Source organism: Homarus americanus, unplaced genomic scaffold (genome assembly GCF_018991925.1).
Source record: "Homarus americanus isolate GMGI-L3 unplaced genomic scaffold, GMGI_Hamer_2.0 scaffold53233, whole genome shotgun sequence".
NCBI classification, from domain to species: domain Eukaryota; kingdom Metazoa; phylum Arthropoda; class Malacostraca; order Decapoda; family Nephropidae; genus Homarus; species Homarus americanus.
In genome coordinates, this window is record NW_024751660.1 from 5687431 (window position 1) to 5711561 (window position 24131).

Here is a 24131-nt window from a genome sequence, read left to right on the forward strand (position 1 = left end):
ATAGACCGCAGGACCCAGTAAGTCCCAATCTTATCGAGGGATTGTGTTCCCTTAGGGGTGGGGCCCATCTGACCAATCACCCCCTTCCCTGCCCCGCCCCACCTCACCTCTACCACACACCTGTTGTTAATGTCTTCCGCCTTACCGTCACCTGGTGTCACAGCCGCCACCACCACCATCAGGAAGGTAGTGATACCATCTCCCGGCAGTGCAGTAGTAGAAGATGAGACACTCCCGCGGTACAGTAACAAAAACCTGCCAAATACTCGATGGTTGATGACGGGGGATGAAAGGACTTATACCGTTGAAGCTCCCAGCGCGTGTTTGTGGGTCTTGTCTTATTCCCTTCCCTTGTACTACGTCTTCCTATCGTTTCCACCTTCTTCCTTATTTCTCTATCTCATGATCTACCGCACAGAACAATGGAAGAGGAGGAAAGATGATTAATAGGTAGAAAGTTAGGAAGGAATTGGATATATAAACACGAGTGAAGGAGAGGATAGGAGCCAGTGGGAGGAAGAGTGGATTTAGAGTATTATTAAATAGAAACTGTCCAGATAAACTCTCTCTCTCTCTCTCTCTCTCTCTCTCTCTCTCTCTCTGGGCCATGTAAATAAGACCCTAATATGTATAAGTAAAAGAGATATAAACTACTACTTCTTCTTCTTCACACCTGGTAACGCCCCCTCCTCCCACACACACACACAACAGGTATTACGGGCTTGTGTTGTGTAAGCTTGTTGTTTTACTTCACTGTTACAAGCAGCTTATGTCAACTCGGTAACCAACACTACTACTACACCACCACCACCACCACCACTACCACCACCACCACCACTACTACTACTATCACCACCACCACCACCACCACCACCACCAACCACCACCACCACCACCACCACTACCACCACCACCACTACTACTACTATCTCCACCCACCACCACCACTATTACTACTACTACTACTACTACTACTACTACTACTACTACTCATAGTATAGAGTAACGTAAACTAAGTTTACTTACACCACATGCCTGAATAACATGAAAACAAGTAGCATGTGGTAACATAAGGAAAATAAGTAACGACATTAATAACACAGGTAGTTACACAGACAGGTAAAAATGCTTGGTAAGTGTGCGTGTCAGAGAATCAGATATGAACATTTTGTGGTGGCTTGGCAAGGTGATGGTGGTAGGTGGCTGAGGGTAATCAGGTAATGAGTAGTGTGGAGGTGAGGCGCTGACAGTGGTAGAGACTGAACCAGTGGTAGGGCTGGCATGGTAGGGCTATTGATGTTGAGGTTAGTAGTGGTGGGCTGGTAGTGGTTGGAGGCTGGTAGTGGTAGGGCTGGTGAGTGGTAGGGTTAGTGAGTGGTAGGGTTGGTAGTGTTGGGGCTGGTAGTGGTTGGGCTGGTAGTGGTAGGGCTGGTAGTGGTAGGGCTGGTAGTGGTAGGGCTGGTAGTGGTAGGGCTGGTAGTGGTAGGAGCTGGTAGTGGTAGGGCTGGTAGTGGTAGGGTTGGTAGTGGTAGGGCTGGTAGTGGTAGGGCTGGTAGTGGTAGGGCTGGTAGTGGTAGGGATGGTAGTGGTAGGGCTGGTAGTGGTAGGGCTGGTAGTGGTAGGGTTGAGTAGTGGTAGGGCTGGTGGTGGTAGGGCTGGTGGTGGTAGGGATTAGTGGTGGTAGGGCTGAAACAGTGGTGGGGTTCAGTGAGTGGTAGGGCTGAAGCCAGTGGTAGGGCTGGTAGTGGTAGGGTTGGCTCAGTGTGGTAGGGCTGGTGGTGGTAGGGCTGGTAGTGGTAGGGCTGGTAGTGGTAGGGCTGGTAGTGGTAGGGCTGGTAGTGGTAGGGTTGGTAGTGGTAGGGCTGGTAGTGGTAGGGCTGGTAGTAGTAGGGTTGGTAGTGGTAGGGATGGTAGTGGTAGGGATGGTCGTGGTAGGGCTGGTAGTGGTAGGGCTGGTAGTGGTAGGGGGGGGGAGGGGCACGTCAGTTCCTGCTGCCCGGACCAGTACTTATACCCAATATGGTTGTGTCTGACCCTCTCCTACCCTGGTATTTCCTTACCGTCTCCTACACCTACATGTCTCATCCTATATGACTTGTATCTCTCACGTGTCTTTCCTTGTATAATTTTACGCACGCATGTTTGTTCCTTGTATGTTTTTACGCCCGTTTGTTTGTTCCTTGTATGATTTTTACGCCCATACGGTTTGTTCCTGCGTGATGTCTATACGCCCACATGTCTTACTATGCATGACTAACGCCCACACCGCACCGCCCACATGCCTAACACTGCATGACTAATAAGCATATATCGACAGTGCATGAGGCTAAGGTTAAACTGTTACTATGTGTCACTATACAAGGTTAAACTGTTACTATGTGTCGCTATACAAGGTTAAACTGTTACTATGTGTCACTATACAAGGTTAAACTGTTACTATGTGTCACTATACAAGGTTAAACTGTTACTATGTGTCACTATACAAAAGATTTAAACTGTTGCATATTCACTATACAGGTTAAACTGTTACTGTATGTCACTATACAAGGTTAAACTGTTACTATGTGTCACTATACAAGGTTAAACTGTTACTATGTGTCACTATACAAGGTTAAACTGTTACTATGTGTCACTATACAAGGTTAAACTGTTACTATGTGTCACTATACAAGGTTAAACTGTTACTATGTGTCACTATACAAGGTTAAACTGTTATTATGTGTCACTATACAAGGTTAAACTGTTACTATGTGTCACTATACAAGGTTAAACTGTTACTATGTGTCACTATACAAGGTTAAACTGTTACTATGTGTCACTATACAAGGTTAAACTGTTACTATGTGTCGCTATACAAGGTTAAACTGTTACTATATGTCACTATACAAGGTTAAACTGTTACTATGTGTCACTATACAAGGTTAAACTGTTACTATGTGTCACTATACAAGGTTAAACTGTTACTATGTGTCACTATACAAGGTTAAACTGTTACTATGTGTCACTATACAAGGTTAAACTGTTACTATGTGTCACTATACAAGGTTAAACTGTTACTATGTGTCACTATACAAGGTTAAACTGTTACTATGTGTCACCATCAGACACTGCAATCGTTATTATGATATAGTGATGATGTTTTTAAAGCGTAATTATGATGGTTTAACACGAAAGGTTTAACAACTTTATGAGGGTGATCTAACAAGGTAATTAGGATGGTTACAAAAAGGTTCACCAAATTATCCTTCTATTTTCCTGTTTCCTTCTTCATCATAATACTTCAAGTCTCTTTTCGTTTTTATTTTGTTATTCCGTCTAATTTTATCGTCTCGTTTCTACTGTTTATATTTTTTTTATGTTTTTCCATTACTTGTTCTTCTTTTCGTTGGTGTTTCTTCATCTTTTCTACATTGACCGACCACTGTGTGTGATAAGGTGTCCAAACGGCCCCATTGTAAAGGTGACCAAAGTTAATGGGTCCTCAATATTTATGTGAGGTTAGGGAGAGTAGTGAAGGGAGGGAGACAGGGAGAGTAGTGAGGGAGGGAGACAGGGAGAGTAATGGAGGGAGGGAGGTATGGAGAGTAGTGGAGGGAGGGAAACAGGGAGAGTAGTGAGGGAGGGAGACAGGGAGAACAGTGGGGAGCATACAGAACCTCGCCACCACCAGACACACCCCGCCAGGCGCCACTCTCCCCACTGTCTGTCTGTCTGCCCTCTCACTCCCCTCTCTCAACTCTCACATACCTCTCCTCCTCCTCCTCTTCCCTCACCTCTCACATTCTCTCCTCCTCTTCCCTCACCTCTCACATCCCTCTCCTCCTCCTCTTCCCTCACCTCTCACATTCTCTCCTCCTCTTCCCTCACCTCTCACATCCCTCTCCTCCTCTTCCCTCACCTCTCACATCCCTCTCCTCCTCCTCTTCCCTCACCTCTTACATCCCTCTCCTCCTCCTCTTCCCTCACCTCTCACATCCCTCTCCTCCACCTCTTCCCTCACCCAAAAGACGAATCTATTAGAACTTGTGATGTATGGACGAGTTTAGCTATAATCGTCAATGTGGGAATCGTCCTTGACAGAAAACGTATTGTGTGAGAGAGAGAGAGAGAGAGAGAGAGAGAGTTTGTTTGGCCGGGTGATAATGAGACATACTGTAGTTAGGGTAGTGTGTCAATGCAGTTTCTGTACCAATTTGTCGCCAACTTACGGCTTAAGAGGGCTGGACAGATGATATTATTGACACTGAAACACTTTATTTAGCCAAAAGAACATAGAAACAGAGTCGATCAAAATCATAATATTAACATGGCTGAGCCAGTTGAGAGCCTGAGCCCTCTTGTAGGCACCTGATATATACTGTACTTTTATCTCAGGACGTATTAACTAACATGTAGCATCATCTGGAATAGTACACATAGCTTGGTGGTAATAACAACATATCAGAATGTTACCATAGTTATCACTGCGATATGTATTTTTTGTTTACATATAAGTACAGGTATATACATACTCCACAGTGGAGTTGATATACATAAATATGATAAGGGAGAGAAGTAGTACAACACGGATTGTATTAAGGTGGGACTTGAGGACAGAGCTGTCAGTATTATGTCAAGTTTGCAAATATATTTATTGCATTGGTAATTTCTATATATCTACATGATAATTTCTGATAAAACGGTTTTGGTGGTACAGTAAAAGCAGGTATATACAGTAAGTATTACAAAAAATATTAATACTTAGACAATAGATATATTTTAAGAGATGATTTAAAGGAAGGAAGCGTAGTCTTAGCTCGGATGGGTGGGGCTCGTTCCACACCTTCACTATTTTATGGAGGTCTGTTCGGGATAGAAATTAAGTTCAAGATCTATGATAACTTGGGCGCTGAATGACTTACTGAATGACTCACTCACTGACAGACAGAGAGAAGTCGAGGCACTGTCAGCAGGGGTCATGCGTAGGGGGAGGGTGTGAAGTGTTTACTCTTTGTGGTATTAGAATTGCGGCACCGATCCTGCCTCTCTCTCTCTCTCGTGCCCGCTCCTCCGTCTGTGTGTGTGTGTACATTCCTCTATCTCAACGTGTCAGATATAAATGGCCTTCTTTGTGTTCTCGTGTGATGTGTTGGTCAGTTTTGTGGTCGCGGGTCAGTTGTGTCGAGTAAGAAGCGGACAAAGGCACTTGTGGTGAGACGACGAAAACGCACACTTAAGGCGCCTGGCAAGGAGAGAGGGGTGGTAGTGGTGGTGGAGGAGGAGGGTAATGGCGTCTGGTGGCGGGAGGGTTGTGGCGTCAGGCGGGTGGGTTGAGGGAAGGGGAGGGCCGTCAGCTCACCAAGGTAGCCTGGCGCGGCGTCTCCACACACACCAATTATGCCAGCCAGTGTGCCAGCTACTCCGTCTCTGTCATCACCGGCAACCCCAGTCATCTCCTCCCCTCTCCTCTGCCTCCCGTATTCATGTTATAGCGGAGATCATTGTGCTGGACCAGGAGACCACTAATACCTCTAACCTAACCTAACCTAACCTAACCTAACCTAACTTAACCTAACCTAACCTAACCTAACTTAACCTAACCTAACCTAACTTAACCTAACCTAACTTAACCTAACCTAACCTAACCTAACCTAACCTAACCTAATTTAACCAGTTGGCGTTAAGGTTTTTAATCGCCAGGTGAAATAGGTTAGGATGCCTTACTATGCCCTGCCCTATCCGACTGTGCTCCTCAACTGATAAACTGATGGAATAATGTTTTGTTTGTGGTATCAGTGTATTAAAATGACCTAAACGATACCATCTGACACACATCCCCCTCACACACACACACACACACACACACACACACACACACGTCATATTTACTCAGTATAATGACCGTGTGTGTGTGTATGTCTGTGTATAACTGAGTACATTATGCCTCTGTATTTAAATTACTATACACTATACATACTAGTTTAAGATTAAATAGAATTAACAATAGACCCATAGAGCATTACCAAATAAACAGTTAATTAATCCTATGTAAAACTTGACACAGATGCATAATTAAGTCAGACAACAGATTAATTATGATGATATTTATATTAACTTAAAGTGGAGTAATTAGCACACTTGTTAAATTAAAGAGGTTAAATAGCACTTGAAGGACCAGATAGATAAGTATTGTCCTTATTACAAATATACAATATACATAGGTATACAAACAATAAACAAACAGTATATTAAAACAACCTAAGTATACCGAAAATATACATAAACAATACAAGTATACACATTCCCTAACACACTAATGATTGATGAGAAATTCAATTAAAACTGTACTTATACACACAGCTCAATACCCCTGGAAAGTTAAGTCTGATAGTGACATATAGAGCTCAGCTAACAGTGGTATAATGTAGTAAGTTCATCAGTCACATCTACGTCACCCCTGTGGGTTAGTGTAGGCTGTCATTATGTGATGTAGAATTATTGTTGTTATAATGATGATGATGATGATGATGATAATTAAGTAATAATGATAGTAGCGTAATAATAGTAATAGTAATAGTAATAATAATAATAATAATAATAATAATAATAATAATAATAATAATAATAATAATGATGATGATTAAGAGAATGACTATATACTTAAACTACGTAAGGTCTTTTAAGAAACTTGCGTAAACTCACACAATACAGACAGTGTGCTTTGTCCCAGACGCCTGACTCCTAGCCTCTATGCGGGGTTAATGCTACCTGAGTTGTCTAAAACACGATTGTTCTGTGTGTGTGTGTGTGTGTGTGTGTGTGTGTGTGTGTGTTTATATTTGTGTATACTGTATATGTTTGCCTGTGTGTATATTTGCATATGTGTGTTTATATGCATATGTGCGTCCGTATATGTGTGTTGTGTATACAGGTGTATGTCTGTATGTGCTTCTCATTGATACATCTAATAATTTAGTTCCAGTTATGCCTGTACATAGAAAACAAGTCACCTGAATATTCGACACCCCAGTTTATTTTACCTTCAGATTAAACATCGTAATGCTATGGTAGATTTGGTTTGGTTAGTTGTATCATGACAAACCATGTGTAGACCTGACAACCTCCCTGTGTTAGCCCGGTTCGCTGAAGGATTTTTTTTTTTTTTTAGAGAAAGAAGATTAGAGGAGGAAGGAAGGGGGTTAATAGTTCAGAAACTAATGAAACTTAAGGGGGTAGAAGGAGGCTGGCTGACCACCTTGCTACTGGTTACCTAAGCTAATAGTGTGTTAAAGTTGTGTCCTGGACTAGTTACTGTGGGTTATTTTCTTGGAGCTGATTTACTGGCTCGCTGTCCGCTTTTGGCTGTACAGGCACTAGACAGCCTTCCCTATCCCATATATGGGTTTTTGAGGGTTATATTTCATATTCCGCCGATTCTACTGGTGGATGCTGGTCTAGGGAGGTTGTCTATTGCCTGGCCGTAAAGATCGGGGGTGGTAATGGACTTTTTGAGGTGTGGTAACTTTTGGGGAACCATGTATGGTTGTTGTTGATGTCTAGTGGGAGTATTTGTAGGTGTTTTTGCTCTGATTGTTAATTTTTTTGCTACACTCTGCTGGCCAGTGTGCAGCTGCTGGTTGATGGGTTTTATTCTCAGGTCTCTATGTATCTCGGCTGTGGTTCAGGTAAAGGGGTATCTTTCACCTGTGACGAATCTCAGGGTTTCGTTCTATACCACCTGTAGTTTTAATATTTGGGTGATGATCATGGTGTGAAGAGGCACTGCTCAGTAGGTAATATAGGTGTGATAAGTGAGAAAACCAAGCGTAGTTTTATTTTTTCGGAAAGCACATTAAAACGACATAGGATTTTCATCTCACTTTTTGCTTTTTCCTTTTGGGGAGAGGGGGGATGAAGGGGGAGAATGGGGAGGAGGAAAGGGATGGGAGATGGGAGAGAGGAGAGTAGGGAGAAAAGGGGGGATGAAGGTTGGGGGGAGAGGAAGGAAGAGATGGTAAGGAGGAGGAAGAGTGGGGGTAGGGAGGAGAGTGGCGCGGAGAGAGAGAGAGGGGGGGGAGAGGACAAAAAAGAGGAATAGGGGGTGAAGAGAGGGTAAGGAGGAGGAATAGTGGAGGGAAGAAAGGGTAAGGCGGAAAAAGAGGAGGGTAGGAAAGGGAGAGCATCATTAGTTTCCGTTACATATTTAGTTATTTATTTACACATTTATTTACAGTTTAATTTATGTACTTCTTTGTAAATTAATTTATTTATCTTTTGTATGGTCGCAGAACTGCATCGCGAGGGCACTGTACGACAACGTGGCCGAGTCCCCTGACGAGCTGGCCTTCAGACGCAACGATATGCTGACTGTGTTGGAGCAGAACACAGCCGGCCTGGAGGGGTGGTGGCTGTGTTCCCTGCGAGGACGGCAGGTAAACTATCTTACACTACACTGTCTGACGCTACACTGTATATCTCGCGCTACACTTTCTCTCTATATCATGTTATACTCTCTATCACTGCCTCGCTTCGTTTCATTGCCTTAGTCACTGTTTCACTTTCTGTCACTGCCCCTCTTACTCTCACTGTTTCTGTTGCATTGCGTCTGTCACTGTTTATCTATTTTTTTTCCTGATGACATTTCCTCTTTGGCATAACATTAGACGGATTAAGCTAATCACTCTTCACTCTCCAGTTTAATCTCTTAATCTCATCTCACCCCTCCATCTCTTATCATTCACGGCTCTACTCATACTTTACCTGTCAAAATTGGGTTCAACGAGGTCGCCTATCGTAACCAACGTTATCTTTGGTTACGATAGCTAATAAACGTTTTTAAATAGATTCAGCTGGTGAAGAGAAACGAGTTATCCTCTTCTTTTAACTGTTATACCGTAGGACTTTTGGGGTCAGTGCCAAGTTGAGTGAAAATATTCAGGTTGTCAGTGTGTAAGATTGTGTGGTGAATTGTTGTTATAATGTTATTACTGCGCTTCAACCTCGAAGGTCTTTACGCGCATAACAAGGTTAGTAACTACGCCATTCCAACAACGTTTATGAAATTATAAGAGCCAAATCTCTCTGTTTGTTTTGTTCACTGTGCTGGAGGACCTTAGCAGCAGGGCGAGTGTGTAAAATAAACACAAGAGTTGAAAGAGAGGTTCTCGTCGACCACAGAGGATCATGTTCATGCACTCGAGCCCTAGCATGCAACACTTGTCTTAGTAACTGTCTAATTTTGCAGCACACAGTCACAACAGTTATTATCTGAGTTAATGCAATGCGGACTGTTTTGTTTATTGAATATATCGACCCTTAGCAACAATACTGACACGTGTAAAAAACAACGAACATTATCGGAATTGTGTGCCGATAATGCAGTTTAAGCGAAAAATTAAATGACAGGAATCTTATAAAATAGTTAGTAAGTTCAACTCGACGATGTGTTTGAAGTCATAATTTTGCAGCAGAACAAGAAACAATGCAGTGTTTTGTGTGGTGATACTTGCAGCCCTAGCAACTGGCCAGCCCAGTGAGTGGCCTGGATCGTGACGCAGTATGGTGCACACACTGTATTACTCACACAATTCCACTCGGGGAAGAAACTGTGTCTTCCATAGAAACAGGAACTTGTCAGTTGCCCCTGTCAGCCTAACTCTTAAGATGAAGTCCTGATAGAACAGGTCATACCATATTTGTAGTGAAACTTGGCGAGATGATGTTAGTAGTGAACGACCTAGGAGTGTGGGAGGATAACTGCTAGTGAGCACGACTTTCAACGCCCACACCACCCCAGCAGGCAATGTGCCACTACAGGAAACTAACCACTTGCAACACTCACACCTCTTGAATCTCTTGATACTAAAACTCTCTTGTATAACATTAATCTTGTGATTCCAAATTTCGTTTTTTAGCCGAAAAACTCTTTGATAAAATGTTAATTTAATATTGATGCCACTTGTAGTAAAGTTTATTTTTGTTTGTGCCAAATATTAATGAAAACAGAAGTGACTCCAAAATTTGTCTCAATGCTTCTAATTTTGTGATCAACCTTCACTTCTGTGTGTGTGTTCAGATTCTCTTTCAACCTGCCCCTGGTTCAGACACACCTCCACCATCCATCCAGCTTAACGGTACTACCCTCTCTAATGTTACCCACTTTCGGTATCTCGACTCCCACCTGTCCACCACCTCAGACATAGATGAAGAGATTCAGCACCGGATCAGATGTGTATCTCAAGCCTTTGGCAGTCTTCGAAACCGTGTCTTCAGCTGTAGGGAGCTGAAATTATATGCAAAGCTGCATGTATATCGAGCAGTGGTCCTCCCCACCCTGCTATAAGGCAGTGAGACCTGGGTCACATACAGGAGGCACCTCGAGGTACTTGAAAACTTTCACCAACGTAGTCTACATTCCATCCTCCGAGTTTGCTGGGAAGACAAGAGAAGAAATGCCAGTATTCTTGCTGACACCAACTGTAGGAGCATCGAGGCTACCATTATTCATGAATAGCTACGCTGGACTGGCCACGTTACCCGCATGGACGACAGTAGACAGCCAAAGCAGCTACTTTACAGTCACCTAAAGAATAGTAAACGTAACGCTGGCGGGCATTTGAAAAGGTATAAGGATAGTCTTAAGACAAACCTGAAAAAGTGCCAAATCAACCCCCTCACCTGGGAGTCGATTACTCCACATCGTAATGCTTGGAGGAGCACCACACGAGAAGGTGTCAAAACTTTCGAGTTAGCCCGACTGCAAACCAAGGCAGACAAGCGTCAATGCCGGAAAGACGCTGCCACCGCCCCTCCCAACTAGATGCAGCCCTCCACATGTGCAACGAATGTGGACGACCGTGCGGGTCCCCTATCGGCCTCTTTAGTCATCTCAAAACTCGCCAACCCAGGTGACATCCTTAATAACTCATATCATTGTACCATAGCTGGATGATCGTCATACTCGATTCTGAGTGACAGCATAGTAGTAGTAGTAGTAGTAGTAGCTGTGTGTGTGTGTGTGTGTGTGTGTCAGCAAAAAATAGTTCTTGGAATGGAGTCCCTTCTGTCACATGACTCGTGAGGAAATTGCTGTCTCTGGTAAGGAGGTACTACTTGCAGAGCTGAGAGCTGAACACCCGACTGTTGGCTGAGACGGGATGACTCGTGGGTCACTAAGGTTCTTAATATTTATATGATGTAAAGAAGCACTATGGTATAGAATGAACTATTATTACAATATTTATGTTCACTACCTACAGGAAGATAATTTAGGGGAGGGGGTGTACCCCGCCCCTCTCTATAAATCCACCATTGCGGACTTTGTCACTATCTGAATGGATTCCAGCTTATGAAATATCATTTATTGTTTTCCTGAGTTAAATTTTCACCACATTTCTGAAATACCAGAATATTGATACTGGCTGTATGAGGTTGTTTACGTGTCCGTGTGGTACTTTACTGTGATTTTAGTGTTGCTATTGTTTTTGTTAGTTCAGTAAAATCTTCATACAAGTTAATATTGATTCAGCATATACAGTACTGTATATAGACAATGCAGACAGTGTAGATACAGTAAATAACTTGACATTGCAAGTGCTGTATGCAATCTTCATAGACAATGCAGGTATAGTGCACACTACTGAACATAGTCTACTGGTATACAGATACTGCACACCTGCAGTGTTGCCACTCTTGGGGTTTTTTCAACAGATTGGGAGATTTTGCTCCAACCCCAGAATCGCAGATTTTTTACTGAAAGTCCATGGATCTGGGCTCTCTTGATCATTCATATCAGTACATATGCTCATCATACAATCTATCGATCTATCGATAAATAAACCAATACGACACACATCATGAAGCAGCTTTACATTTGTTTTTTATGAGGAAATAAAAATGGAATAGGTGGATTTTGTAAGAGCAACTGAAATTTTTTAAAGTTATGACAAACTGTGGAACTATACACATGTTTCTGTTCCTGAACTACATCCTCGACAAAGTTGACAAGATGAAACTTGAGTTCCAGTCTGGGTATTTTAGACTTGGAGCGCAGCGGTCCAGCGGATACAGCGCTCACCTCCTGTTCCAGGGATGGTTCAATTCCCAGGTGCTCCCAGTTCACTTGGGGGAAGTGAATGTGGTCGAGAGTAGTACCAGACATACTTCCTCCTTGTGTACCGAAGGCTTAGTATACTGTATACATTACATTAATTTCCATTGCTGTATCCACACTGTACCTAAAGGGCAGTCATGCATATGGGACTAACTTTCACTTTTCACCCTCTATTCTATAACTGCTGATGAGTACCAAAGCATTTTGGGCATGTTTGTTTCGGATGAAATTTTATCTTCATAAAACTAGCCCATATGCTGTAGATCCTCAAGGTACAACTACTGTACTGTACATACAGAAGTCTGGCTTTCTTAATCTTGGTGGATGATGTTGGGATTGTTGCTGAAAGAGCCATTTCCAAGAGAAGAGAAAGATACAGTAAAAGGTTCTGTCTATATTATTGGTAAGTTTTTGGTGGAATTGTGTGCACAGATAAGAAAAAGATTTTCACTTGAAGAAAATGGTGTTCTGTGTGGGCTTTCCTGCGGGTTTTGGATTGAAAAGTAGTACAGTACTGTCTCCTCAAAGATTTTTGCTTCAGTTGCAAAATTCGTCATTCACTTCCCTGTGCGAAACGAGGAAGATGTTGATAATTTGCAAGATCAGTCACAAACCTTACTCAACACTTGAGCCTGAAAACAACTTCATTCTGATATGAACTGTTTGGCAATAATCATTCAAAATTTGATGTACTGACAGCGATGAGCCACTACTGTACCAGTCTTTCTTCAATGATATAAATTGTTTCAGAAATGAGATAACTATTAATTAGTTAATTGATATCCAAGGCTTATAATTAAGATAAGTTGCTATTTATTGCAATGTTTTGAGTGGGAGTTTTTGGGCATATATTACTGTATCTGTTTTTTGCTTTTCTTAGGTGGCCATCTGTGGTTTTATTATTTTGCCGAGTGGCAACACTGAACTGTACTGCATGTTTGACATTGTTCATATTGTTTATATGTCCCTCACAGTTTATGTTGTCTTACAGGGTATCTGTCCTGGTAACCGCCTGAGGATCATGCCAGGGATGTATGACACAGGTGCTGGTGTGACATCACTGGCATCCCTCACATCAGCACACAGCTCTGCCACCACCACCATCCCAGCGGGACGCCTTGGTGCCACCAGCCCAGCCCCCAGGACACAGCGACCACTCTCTAACAAGGTCCGAAGTGGTCATGTTTTTCTGAAATTTTGTGAAATATAATGTGTATGGTCCCAGTTAAATCCATAATGAGATGATTTGTCTGTCACTAACGTTGTTGGGTTTTCATTTGATACCATACTGTACAATGTCCCTCAGATTCTCTCAAAATTTAGTGTGTTAGTATCTTCTCACAAAGGCGTTGCTGTAAAGATATGGAAAAGGCTTGACTAGTTGTGGAGCAATTGTGTTTGACAGGAATTTTTTTTTTTTTTATCATATTCGCCACTTTTCAGCTTACTAGCCGTTTGGGCAATTTATCCAGTATTAGTACAGGAGGAAACTGGGGACCAGGAAACCGGTGGTGTTTGGTATTGAGGGTCACACTGGATAACCTAACCTCTGCCTTCCTGTGGGAATGTGTGTGTAATGGGCCTGGGCAGTTATATATGGTTAGCCCTTTTGCTACTTTCTTAAGAAGCAACCAAGCTTTACTGATGTCATAGTAAAACATATATGTTTGGCTGTTTTTCATACTGTATATTGAAACACTCTTAGTGCTTCATATGTTTAAACACCACTGCTGGGTCATCAGCATGTACAGTACAGTAGTATAGAAATAAATTGTTTTCAAATTCTTAGATAAGAAGGAAATTTGTGTTGGTAGGTCAATAGGTTGTGTAGAAAAGGTTTACTGTATGGTAAAACAGGTATTGGATCACCTGAAGATTAGCCCTAAGCTTAATTCACCTTAAGATAAACCACCCTAATACTAACCTAATCTAATTTACAAAAACTTAACAGAAACCTAACTTAATCCTCCCTAGCCTAACCTACCCTAACCCCCAGGTAGTTTATTCATCAGGTGAAATAAGCTGGAGGATAATCTTCAAGTGATCCCATTTTTTCTTTTTGTTCCTTTTTTAAAATAAAATGAAAAGCTCTTGTCATCAACTGGAAGTCAATGTCCTGGTTGTTCATCTTGTTAGGTTTTTGCATTTAAATTGGCCTTAAACAGTTGAAGCTTTTTCATCCTCTTGCAGGGCTTATTTTATATTTTTCTTTAGTTTTTGTTTACATCGAATATATTTTTATATTTAATTCCTGTACAGTAATTGTGTGGGTGATTTCTTTGTTTTGTACTTGTTGAAAATATTTTTTTTTACTGACTGGTTACTTTGTTGAAAGTATTATCAGTTATGGAATTACAGTACATGTACCTGTAGTTAAGTACTGTATGCTGAACCTTTAAAAATTTTATGTTTATGTCTAATTTGATACAGTACTGTACAATATTCTGGACTAAATTTGAAATATTTTGTCAGTGCATTTGACCTCAAACAATTTCTTGTTATTCTCACAACCATGTCTCCCAAAATAATCCTTTTGTACAGAAACAACAATGGAAATTAAATACAGTACAGTACAGTACAGTATTTGTGCAGTACACTTTACAATAATTTTAAGACTGGCTGACCTGTGTTGCCTTTGAAGGTACTGTACTTAAGTCCACAATAATTTGTTAAGTATCATCAGTACAGTACTGTATTAAACTCTTCTTGGTGGTGTGCTGTATAGTACTGTACATGTTCTGACTGCATACTTTAAAAGTTATCATTTATTATTCTTGTTCTTATTTAACTCAACCAGTTTTTACCTTCCTTTTTTCTGCTACCTGCTCTCCTACCCATCATAAGCAGTACCTCAGTCAACAAGTACAGTATTCATTTTACACATTTTTCTTAATGAGAGATTATGTTAACTGCTTCATTTACAGTATTTCTTTGCTGAATCACTATGAAGAATTTTGAGATACATTATATTGAGTACAGTATAGTACAGTGTTGTATAAGAATTACAGCTACAGCATATCACTTTAAAATGTGGAGATGGTTGTTAGATGAAAGATTGAACTAAGTACCGGTACAAGTATTTATAAGTGGTATTGTTTTGTGAGCTGGAACAGGTGACTTGAATTTAATAGAAGGTAGTTTACTAGGATCATATGAAGATGAACATCCCTAGCTTATTTCACTTTATTACTAGATAACCAACACCAACCTAACCTAACTTGACCTAACATGACCTAACCTTATGTAACCTAAACTAACCAAACCTAACTTCCCCAGGTAGGATTAGGTTGTTTATACTCATTGAGTGGAATAAACTAGGAGTATTAATCTTCATGCAATCCTTTCATTACAGTACTGTGTACAGTAAATGTATTATTTATCATATAGGCCTATCATCCTTTTCATGTAGTTTTTTTTTATTCTTTGATGAGGTTTATTCAGTATGATGATGTAGGGTAACACAGATTCTGCCTTATTCGCTGTCTTGTGTTTGCCCGCTGCCTTGTCAGATGTGCTTTGCTTTGGCATTCTCCTTCCACAATATGACCATCTGGCTTACCCAAGTTGCTTCATGCACACCTGGTAGAAATTAATATGTAGTAATAATTAGTATCTTGTTATAAGTTTGAGCTGCTGAATGTTAATCATTTTGTACTTCTCTTCAGGTTGTAACACCACGTCGAATTGGAGATGTGTACACATATGATACGCCTCGTCCGCTGACTCACAACCAACAAGCTTCTCAGTTGGACTATGACATCCCACCCACAAAACACTCTCCACATGACACTGGTAAGAGCTAAGTTTAATAGCTATACAGTGGTCCCTCGGTTAACAAACACAATTCGTTCCAGAAGGTCGTTCGTTAACTGAAACCATTGTTTCAATGGGATTTTGGGTAATTGGTTCCAGCTCACCGAAAATTACATACAAACTAAAAATAAATGCAGTAAAGTACACTTACTTTGAGGTGTGCATGTAGAAGGCTCCTGTTGATGATGATGATGATGGGAATTAGAAGTGGGGGTGGAGGAGAAGGGAGAAGAGAAGGCAGTGGGGTGGAAGAGCAATCACCCTATGCTTCATGCTGCCATTTCACCCATAAAATTTTAAGTTCACTTGGTGTAATTCAAGATTATTTTCTTTAAGTCAACACTGCACTATATATTGTCAATATGTAAAATAAATTTCAGAATGACCAATAATTGTACAAGGTACTGTAAAAACGTAAAAATAGTTTATGTTCAAGAAAGTCTCAAGCAAGATGCTTCCTCCGCTGAGCAGAGACACAAACTGACGCCATTCTGGGTGAGTCAAGTGGCTGTTCGGTGCGCTAAAAACTAGTTCCCTGTACTTCAATTACGTTAAATAATTGTTAAAATGACTAAAAATTTTAATATAAGACTTGGAAAATTATTGAATAGTACAACCTTCTTGATATTTACTCAAATGGTAATGAATTTAAGCCCTAAAACCGATTACTGTATTGGCGGACTAATACTACAGCTGGTGAGTAGGCGAAAATATGTTGACTGAATTTCGTAAGGAATTCGTTAACCGAATTGAATATTCTTATGGAAGGTAATTCGTTAACCGAAATTTCGCTAACCGAGGCGTTCGTTAACTGAGGGATCACTGTACTCTACTGTACTGTGTATAAATAATGCTTGAGAAGTGAAATATTTATACTGTAGACACTCATAAAGTTATACTACTCTAATGTTTGGTACTGTAGTAGTATTGTAGATGGAGCTTAAATATAATGACACCCAAATGTTTGTTTACTAAACATAAGTGCCACCTCCTGCCAGTACACACTAAACCTGTGGTATATCAAAACCAGATAAATTTTTTAAGTGCTTTTGTGGTATACAGTTATAAGAAAAGGTTATTTGTAGCAAATAGTGCATAAAATTTTTGAATAAAATTTCTCATTTGTATGCTCAAAAAGTCCTCGGTATTATTTTATTTTAATTCAAGGGGGAAAGTTTTTTTCTTTAAGAAGGCATCTCCAATTATATAATGGAAATCAATGGGAAACTAGATTTTAAGTTGTAGAATTTTGAGTTATGAAACTTATGGACAACTTTTCAGGAATCTAACCTTTATGTAAGTTGAGGTATGTCTGCACAGTACTGTACTGTATTCAGACCCATTTTTGCTATGGGGTTCACCAAATATATTTTCAGATTACCGAATACAGTAATATCTCCGTTAGCTGGAATTCCTCAAACCCGGAACTTTCTGATATCCGGAATTGAAATTTTCCCGGAAAATCGTTCCCAAAGTAAGAATTTTCCGGAAAATTACGGCTTTGGGAACAATTTTCTGAGAGGCACATTTTCCGGAAAATTTCGGGTTTGAAAGATGAAAATCAAGCTCATTTTCTGGAAATTCCGAGAAAAATTTTCTGTTACCCGGAAAATTTCGGGGATGAGGGATTTTTTCCGGCTATGAGAGAGTTGTCTCCTTACCCAGAAATCTCTCATTCCCGGAAGTGCTCTGCACCGGTTGTTCCGGCTAACGGGGATATCACTGTGGATTGCACGTTAATTACATAAGAAATTTGAATAAGCACAATCAGCATTTCATATTTAAGTTTACATATTTCTTTACAGGAGGGGCTCGTCTGTCACGCAGCAGCAGTCTCCGATATGATGCCCCTCGACCTCACATACGTTCACCACTGGACCAGTATGACATACCTCGTTCCCAGTATGACTCTCCTAAGGTACGACCACTTTATGACTCGCCAAGGTCTCAACAGCACTATGATTCACCTAGGACACACCCTGACACTCAACGCATAGGGGGCGCACCACGTAGCCTAATTAAAGGGATTCGTGGAGGTGCTCCACCAACTGTTCTAGCAGGAAGTGACAACCATCAAGAGTATGATGTGCCAAGACCCACAAATGCCAACCAGGATGCTCACTTTGATATGCCGCCAAGTGACCGCTCTAGTGGAGTTTCTGTCATGTCATGCGAGTCCTCACAGCTGTCAACTTCTTCCTCTGCTTCATCTTTAGCTGCATCTGAGTCACTCTCCTTATCCTCACTTGGTGGCTCTTCTAACCGCTCCAGCTTAGAGTCCCACGATGTGTATGACATCCCACCAGAACCACGAAAAGTTATAGGATCTCAGCGTCCTAAGCTTCCTCCCCGAGAATCAAGGGATACAAGGGATGCCTATGATGTTCCTCGATCTGTTTTAACAGTAGGAATTGACACTTACGACACACCTCCCTCTAGAGTGCCACGTGCACTTATAATACGAGGTGGTGAAGGCGTGTATGATGTTCCACCACAGGTTAGTAGAGATGTTCGTCAGCCAGATTCTGTGGATGGCACCACAAACCGTTTATCCTCTGGTTCTGACTCATCTGGTGGTGAAGTGGACTTAAGTCTTGGGAAAGAGCTTCCTTTGGAACATGACTCTGCTTTGGATACCTTGGCAAAATTACAGCAGGAAGTTTATGGAGCCATAGAGAAATTGTCAACAGTACACCAGAGTGGAACATGGCGAACACGAGAGACAGTAGAGGAGCGTGAAGACGAAATGAAGATGATTGTCTTCCGATTATGTCAATCAGTCCATGATATTCTTGAGTTTGGTCAAGGGTCAGCTGTTAATGCCGCCCGAAATGGGGAACGAGGTGTAGCTCGACGGCTGCAACATCTTATGGAACCAGTGACAAAGTCAGCAACAATTGTGGATGAAGTTTGGTCCAGGTTGCAAGAAGGTGGATGGACACAGGCATTGGCATGTGGTGCTAATCCAGAGAGCCTTAACCAATTGGCAGTCATTGCTCATACTTTGGTGGATGATGTACGTCTCTTGTCTTCCAACATCCAGTCAAAGATTGCTTTTATATTCAAAAAATCACCCAGTTTTGATCTAACAGGATTTTCACGTCAGCAAGGAATTGAAGATGACGAAAAAACTCCAGTTCAGGAGCGTCCTCTACCCGATCTTCCAGAGAAGAGGCAGCTCGAGAATATGTATGAAAATGATGCAAGAACTTGGCTTGAGGATTATGATTATGTAAACTTGGAGACCCGTGAGAGTATGGAACGTGAGCATGAAGATATAAAGAAGGAGTTACCGGCTCAACTACGAAAGTCATTTGACAATTTGGTGAAACAATCACAGTTGATCGTAGACAGCGATCATGAAAAGGCTCTGCGCAAAGGTGACTCAACATGTACCATCACTGACAAAAAGGGCAGTAATATTTTAGACCCAAATGACCGGCAAGTGGTAACTTTCTATGGAACTCAAGCAGAGGTACACCTTCAGCATCTGAACACTGCTATTGATGCCTTCCTCCTCACAATAGAGAACAATCAGCCACCCAAGGTTTTCATTGCTCATTCCAAGTTTGTTATCCTGAATGCACACAAATTAGTCTACATTGGTGACACTGTCCATCGTAATGTAGTAAATGCTGAAGTAAGAACCCGTGTGTTAAACTGTTCCAATGCATTATGTGATGCTATGAAGAACACTGTATCTGCAGCTAAGACAGCAGCACTACAATTTCCATCAGTGGTGGCAGTTCAAGCAATGGTAGATGCATTTGTTGCTGTTTCTCACTTAGCTAACAATCTGAAACAAGCTGTCTCAGCTGCTCCTCTGTGATGTTAATGCCATATACCTCTTTGACTAGCTCAAGAGTTTGACATACAAAATGTATTGTCATTCTTATGATCTTCACAAAGTTATTTCATTAACCATAGCAAGCGACTGAGATATCCCAATCCTCTCCCTGGTGCTATGTACAGGATTGCAGGAGAGGTGGGCCAACTAATGATTAGCCAATTATGTGTTAAATATCAAAACCACCTGTAATTTTTTTCAGGAAGTAAATATTAAATTTGATTATGTCCAATATTTTGTAGTAATGAATTAAAAAAATCATGGAACATCAGAATTAATAGGATTTGGGAGTAGTGTAAATTTTGAAAATATTGTATATATAATTTACTGTACTCTTTTTTATCATAATTTACCTACATTAAAAAATTAACCAAAATTTATTTTAATTAAGCAGCAATCATTCCCTTATGCACACATCATATATGTATATATTGTCTCACAATTAGGTACTGTACTGTATTTATTTTATCTGAATCACTTGTGGATAGTTAACCACCTGCTGAGTTGATGATATACAAAATGATTGGGTTGGTGCGATTGGTTGATATGACTGCAATTGGAAGTCATCCTGACATTTTTTACCTGCATTGGTCAGCTCTGCAAATGCCTTTCTTAACTAACTGACTGGCAGATTTTTTCTCCCATGGCCCTGGCCCACTCATGCCTTGGGCTCCTCACTGCACCCTGGCTTGTGCCCGGCACCAACACGGCTCATGTCCAGTTTGTGGATTCCTTGTTAATATTGTACATTATCATGCTGACGCTTTAACTGTCATTTACACAAACATTTGCAAATTTCTAAAGTTTAACATTAACAATAATCCTATTTTAAGTTACTCCAAATTATTCTGTTCAAGTTTTACTGAATTATCCTTTGAAAAGTGTAAGTTGTATGTTATCAGTCTGTTACCTTGACCTTCTAGTGTCATGATCTGCCCTTAGTGACAAGACAAGGTTGGCTTAAGGATATATCTTAGGTTTTGGTTTATATAATTTTCAAGATTATAAACCTTACAAAAGGGTAGACATCAGCAAATAAAATAAAAATATATATGAAATTTTATCGTTCTTTGATTGAGTTTTTTGTCAATATTGTATTGCATGTGTAATTAACAGCAGCAGTAGATTGACTGGTCCCAAATTAGAGGCCAATATATGTGATGATTTTTAGCCATTGAATTTATGCCATGGTTAACTAATACAGTATTGAGAGCTTTTGTTTCATGTTCTTGATTGACTACTGTAGTTGTCAGTCTCACATTGTAGAATTTCCTGTGCCCATTATGAACTTGATGTACTGTATAATAAACCAATATATTGAAAGAAAAAAAACCAGGACTTGCCAGTAAACTATATAGTACTCTTCCATTTTCTTAAATAATGCAGGTAATGACTTCCACTGGTTGCAGTCAAGATGGTGGAATTCTAAATTCCCAGGCTGTGATTTTAGTGTTTAAGTAAAGATAATTTTAATTAGATTCATTGTAAATACATTATGCCATTGTATATATTGTACAACGATAAACATGTTAAGAAAACACAAAGCATGTTAGCAATTATTGAAATATGTTCTGCATGCTACACAGTATGCCAGCAGAGTGTAGGTAGGTGCTGCAATAAGAACCTCACATATCCCCCAAGGCAATCTGCCCTCTTAGGTGCCCAGGCTAGTTCTAGCCATGTATTCCCACTGAAATCAAAAAGAAGTGCTGTAAGAGAAGTGCTACGCTTGAAGTGGTCCTATTGCTTCTTAGCCTGAGCTTAGCCACTGTCCACCCACAGCATGAATGTTCCCTTGGCATATTCATGCCTTTGTTAACAAAGTTAATGTTAACAAAATCCAGCTATTATATGTAGTTTATATAATGTATTAAGAAATGGGTTTAATGATACCTAATATTTAACAGGATCTAACTGTGTCCATATTACACCCAAATATTGATTACTGTCATCATTCCACTGCCGCTTCTAACTGCCATCAGTCATAATGAAGTTGTCTCTAGTGAACAAAATGGTGTAGCAATGACGTGTGTTTATGTTTTCAAAGCAGAATAGGAAAACCATATACATGTACCTGCAATTCACAATGATTGAATGAATAACACTTAACTTCATAAACTACTGTACACACAACACAGCATTATTGGATATCAACAGTGTAACCTACTCTTTGCAGACACACATGGACATATCTTAACTGAAAATATGAGTAGGTACGGTATATATAAATACACATATGACCATATTTACTTACATTATGCAAAAGCTGTAGGCTTTGTGAATCTTGTATCCCTTGTAAGAAAAAAGAATTTAAAATTAGTTAATGTAACAAAGTACACTGACATTTAGATAATAGATTGTTTCAAGGAATTACAATAAGGTTTATCATGTGATTTTGATATAATTATTAAAAGCCTTCTTGAATAACTTTGAAACTTTTTGCGTTTGTCTGTGACTGCTGAAATTTAAGTTGTACATTAAGAATTGTAACCTTGAAACCTGAACCTGTCCATTGTGTCCTTGTGCATATTGTGTGGTAATGTGATTACATCTTGTGTTTTTGTACCTATATTTGATAATATGTAATGTACTTTAACAGGCCAACAACATAACCAGGTTAATAAAAATAACTGTATGTATGAAGTCTTTACAAATCCTTAATTCCATATGAAATACAGCTGTATAAATCTTTGACTTACAAAAGTAATATTTCTTTAGAAATATATACCTGTATTGAGAAAGAAAATTTCTTTAAATAGCCGATTTCAAAACTAGTCATTCATGGAAACCCGACCAACTTCATTATATGTACAATACTGTTTGTTTGTCACACATTATTAACCTACTGTGTTGGCACAGGATGACACCATTTCTTCCATTTCCTTATTTTCCACCACTATAATCTTATTTCAAAACTTAATATAACATGTATTTTTAAGCACATTCTTGTATTTTTTTTAGTAAAGCAATTAGCAGCTGCTGCACTTACATGATAGACAAACCACAAGAAAGGGTGTGAACAACCTACCTGTGCTTGAGGAAAGACAGTTTGACACAGTGATGGTACAGTCAGCCAAAGATGCACCGACCCCACCCTGGGTCTTGTGCTCGCAATTTTACCTGGCAATACTTGAAGGAAGGAAGGCTGTGTGTAATGGGGATTGTGATTGGTGGATTTATTTTTGGCTGTATCGCTGTCGGGATAAATATATGAAGATACAATGTCGTGACTGACAAATGAGTGTACAGTATTACAGTGTCTGCTCTCTAACTTTCGTCAAAATATATTATGTACCGGTAATGCTCACATTGTAAAGACAATTAATTCCTTCATGAAACACTCAAGATCAAATGTGGAACATACTGTATATTCTTCAAATTTGATGTGATGATCTCGTGGCAGCCCTGGTTGTAGTTGCGTTGCCAATTCATCGATGCAATTTCTTTATTATTTAAGCAAATGTACGAATATTTGGAAATTTGTCATGATCTTAAACAACGATGAATAGCTTATTATTGTAAAAATTCTACTTTTGGATTGCTTAATATTTATCCTGACAGTGATACAGCCAAAAATAAATCCACCAATCACAATCACCTTTACACACAGCCTTCTTTCCTTCAAGTATTGCCAGGTAAAATTGCGAGCTCAAGACCCAGGGTGGGGTCGGTGCATCTTTGGCTGACTGTACATAATTGAGTTCTCTGGAGAGTGTTCAGTCAGTTCTCGTATAACATGGTACAGTACTGTAGTTGCATTCCTGAAAAACAATCACATTATAGAAATATCACATAACCATTGAATCAATAGGAATTAAGAGGTAGTAAATCCAAGAACACCAACATGATTGACATATTTTCTTTACGATTTATTATACTGTATTGTTAATTTTTTTGTTCTTTTTTAACAAATGTGTTTTAGTTTGATAATATCATTCATTAACAGAATAAAATAATGAAAAGGGGGGAAATGCTTGTTACAGCGTGTTATTTTATGTTGCTAAGTGATAATAGTAAATGGAGCAGAGAAGGAAGGGTGCAGAATAATAATGATGAAATATCTAGTGGAGAATGACTCTCTTAAATGCTTTTAATCATGAAACTTTTTGAAATAAATAAAATTTTGACCATAGAAAATGTAAATAGACTCCTGAATCTGTTTTAACACAAGAAGAGAAGATGGTTGTTTGAAACGAGTGGAGGAGAAGGAGTCAATTGGATGACAGAAGTGATCGTTTATACCACTTTATCACAATCTAGTTTTTGTTCAAGAGTAGTATCTCCCTGTTGGCCAGAAACTTTGATCCCCAGAACAACCCAATAGCTGGAATTAGTTTTTTTAACCTTCCGAAAAATTCTGGGAAAATCGCTCCATTCTGG

At 40.0% G+C, this 24131-nt stretch overlaps 1 protein-coding gene across 1 annotated transcript in view; it reads left to right on the plus strand.

Annotated features, from left to right (window-relative positions):
* Nucleotides 1–22390, plus strand: part of LOC121854741 (breast cancer anti-estrogen resistance protein 1-like) — a 22541-nt gene extending 151 nt beyond the window's left edge. Inside the window, exons 1-5 of the mRNA XM_042349479.1 lie at nucleotides 1–17; nucleotides 8187–8411; nucleotides 13083–13259; nucleotides 15757–15883; nucleotides 17710–22390. The exon at nucleotides 1–17 is cut by the window's left edge and continues 151 nt beyond it. Of these exons, the coding sequence (XP_042205413.1) occupies nucleotides 1–17; nucleotides 8187–8411; nucleotides 13083–13259; nucleotides 15757–15883; nucleotides 17710–19733 (2570 nt within the window). The 3' untranslated portion in view covers nucleotides 19734–22390. The remainder of the gene's footprint in view (nucleotides 18–8186; nucleotides 8412–13082; nucleotides 13260–15756; nucleotides 15884–17709) is intronic.
* Nucleotides 22391–24131: the final 1741 nt, after the last annotated feature.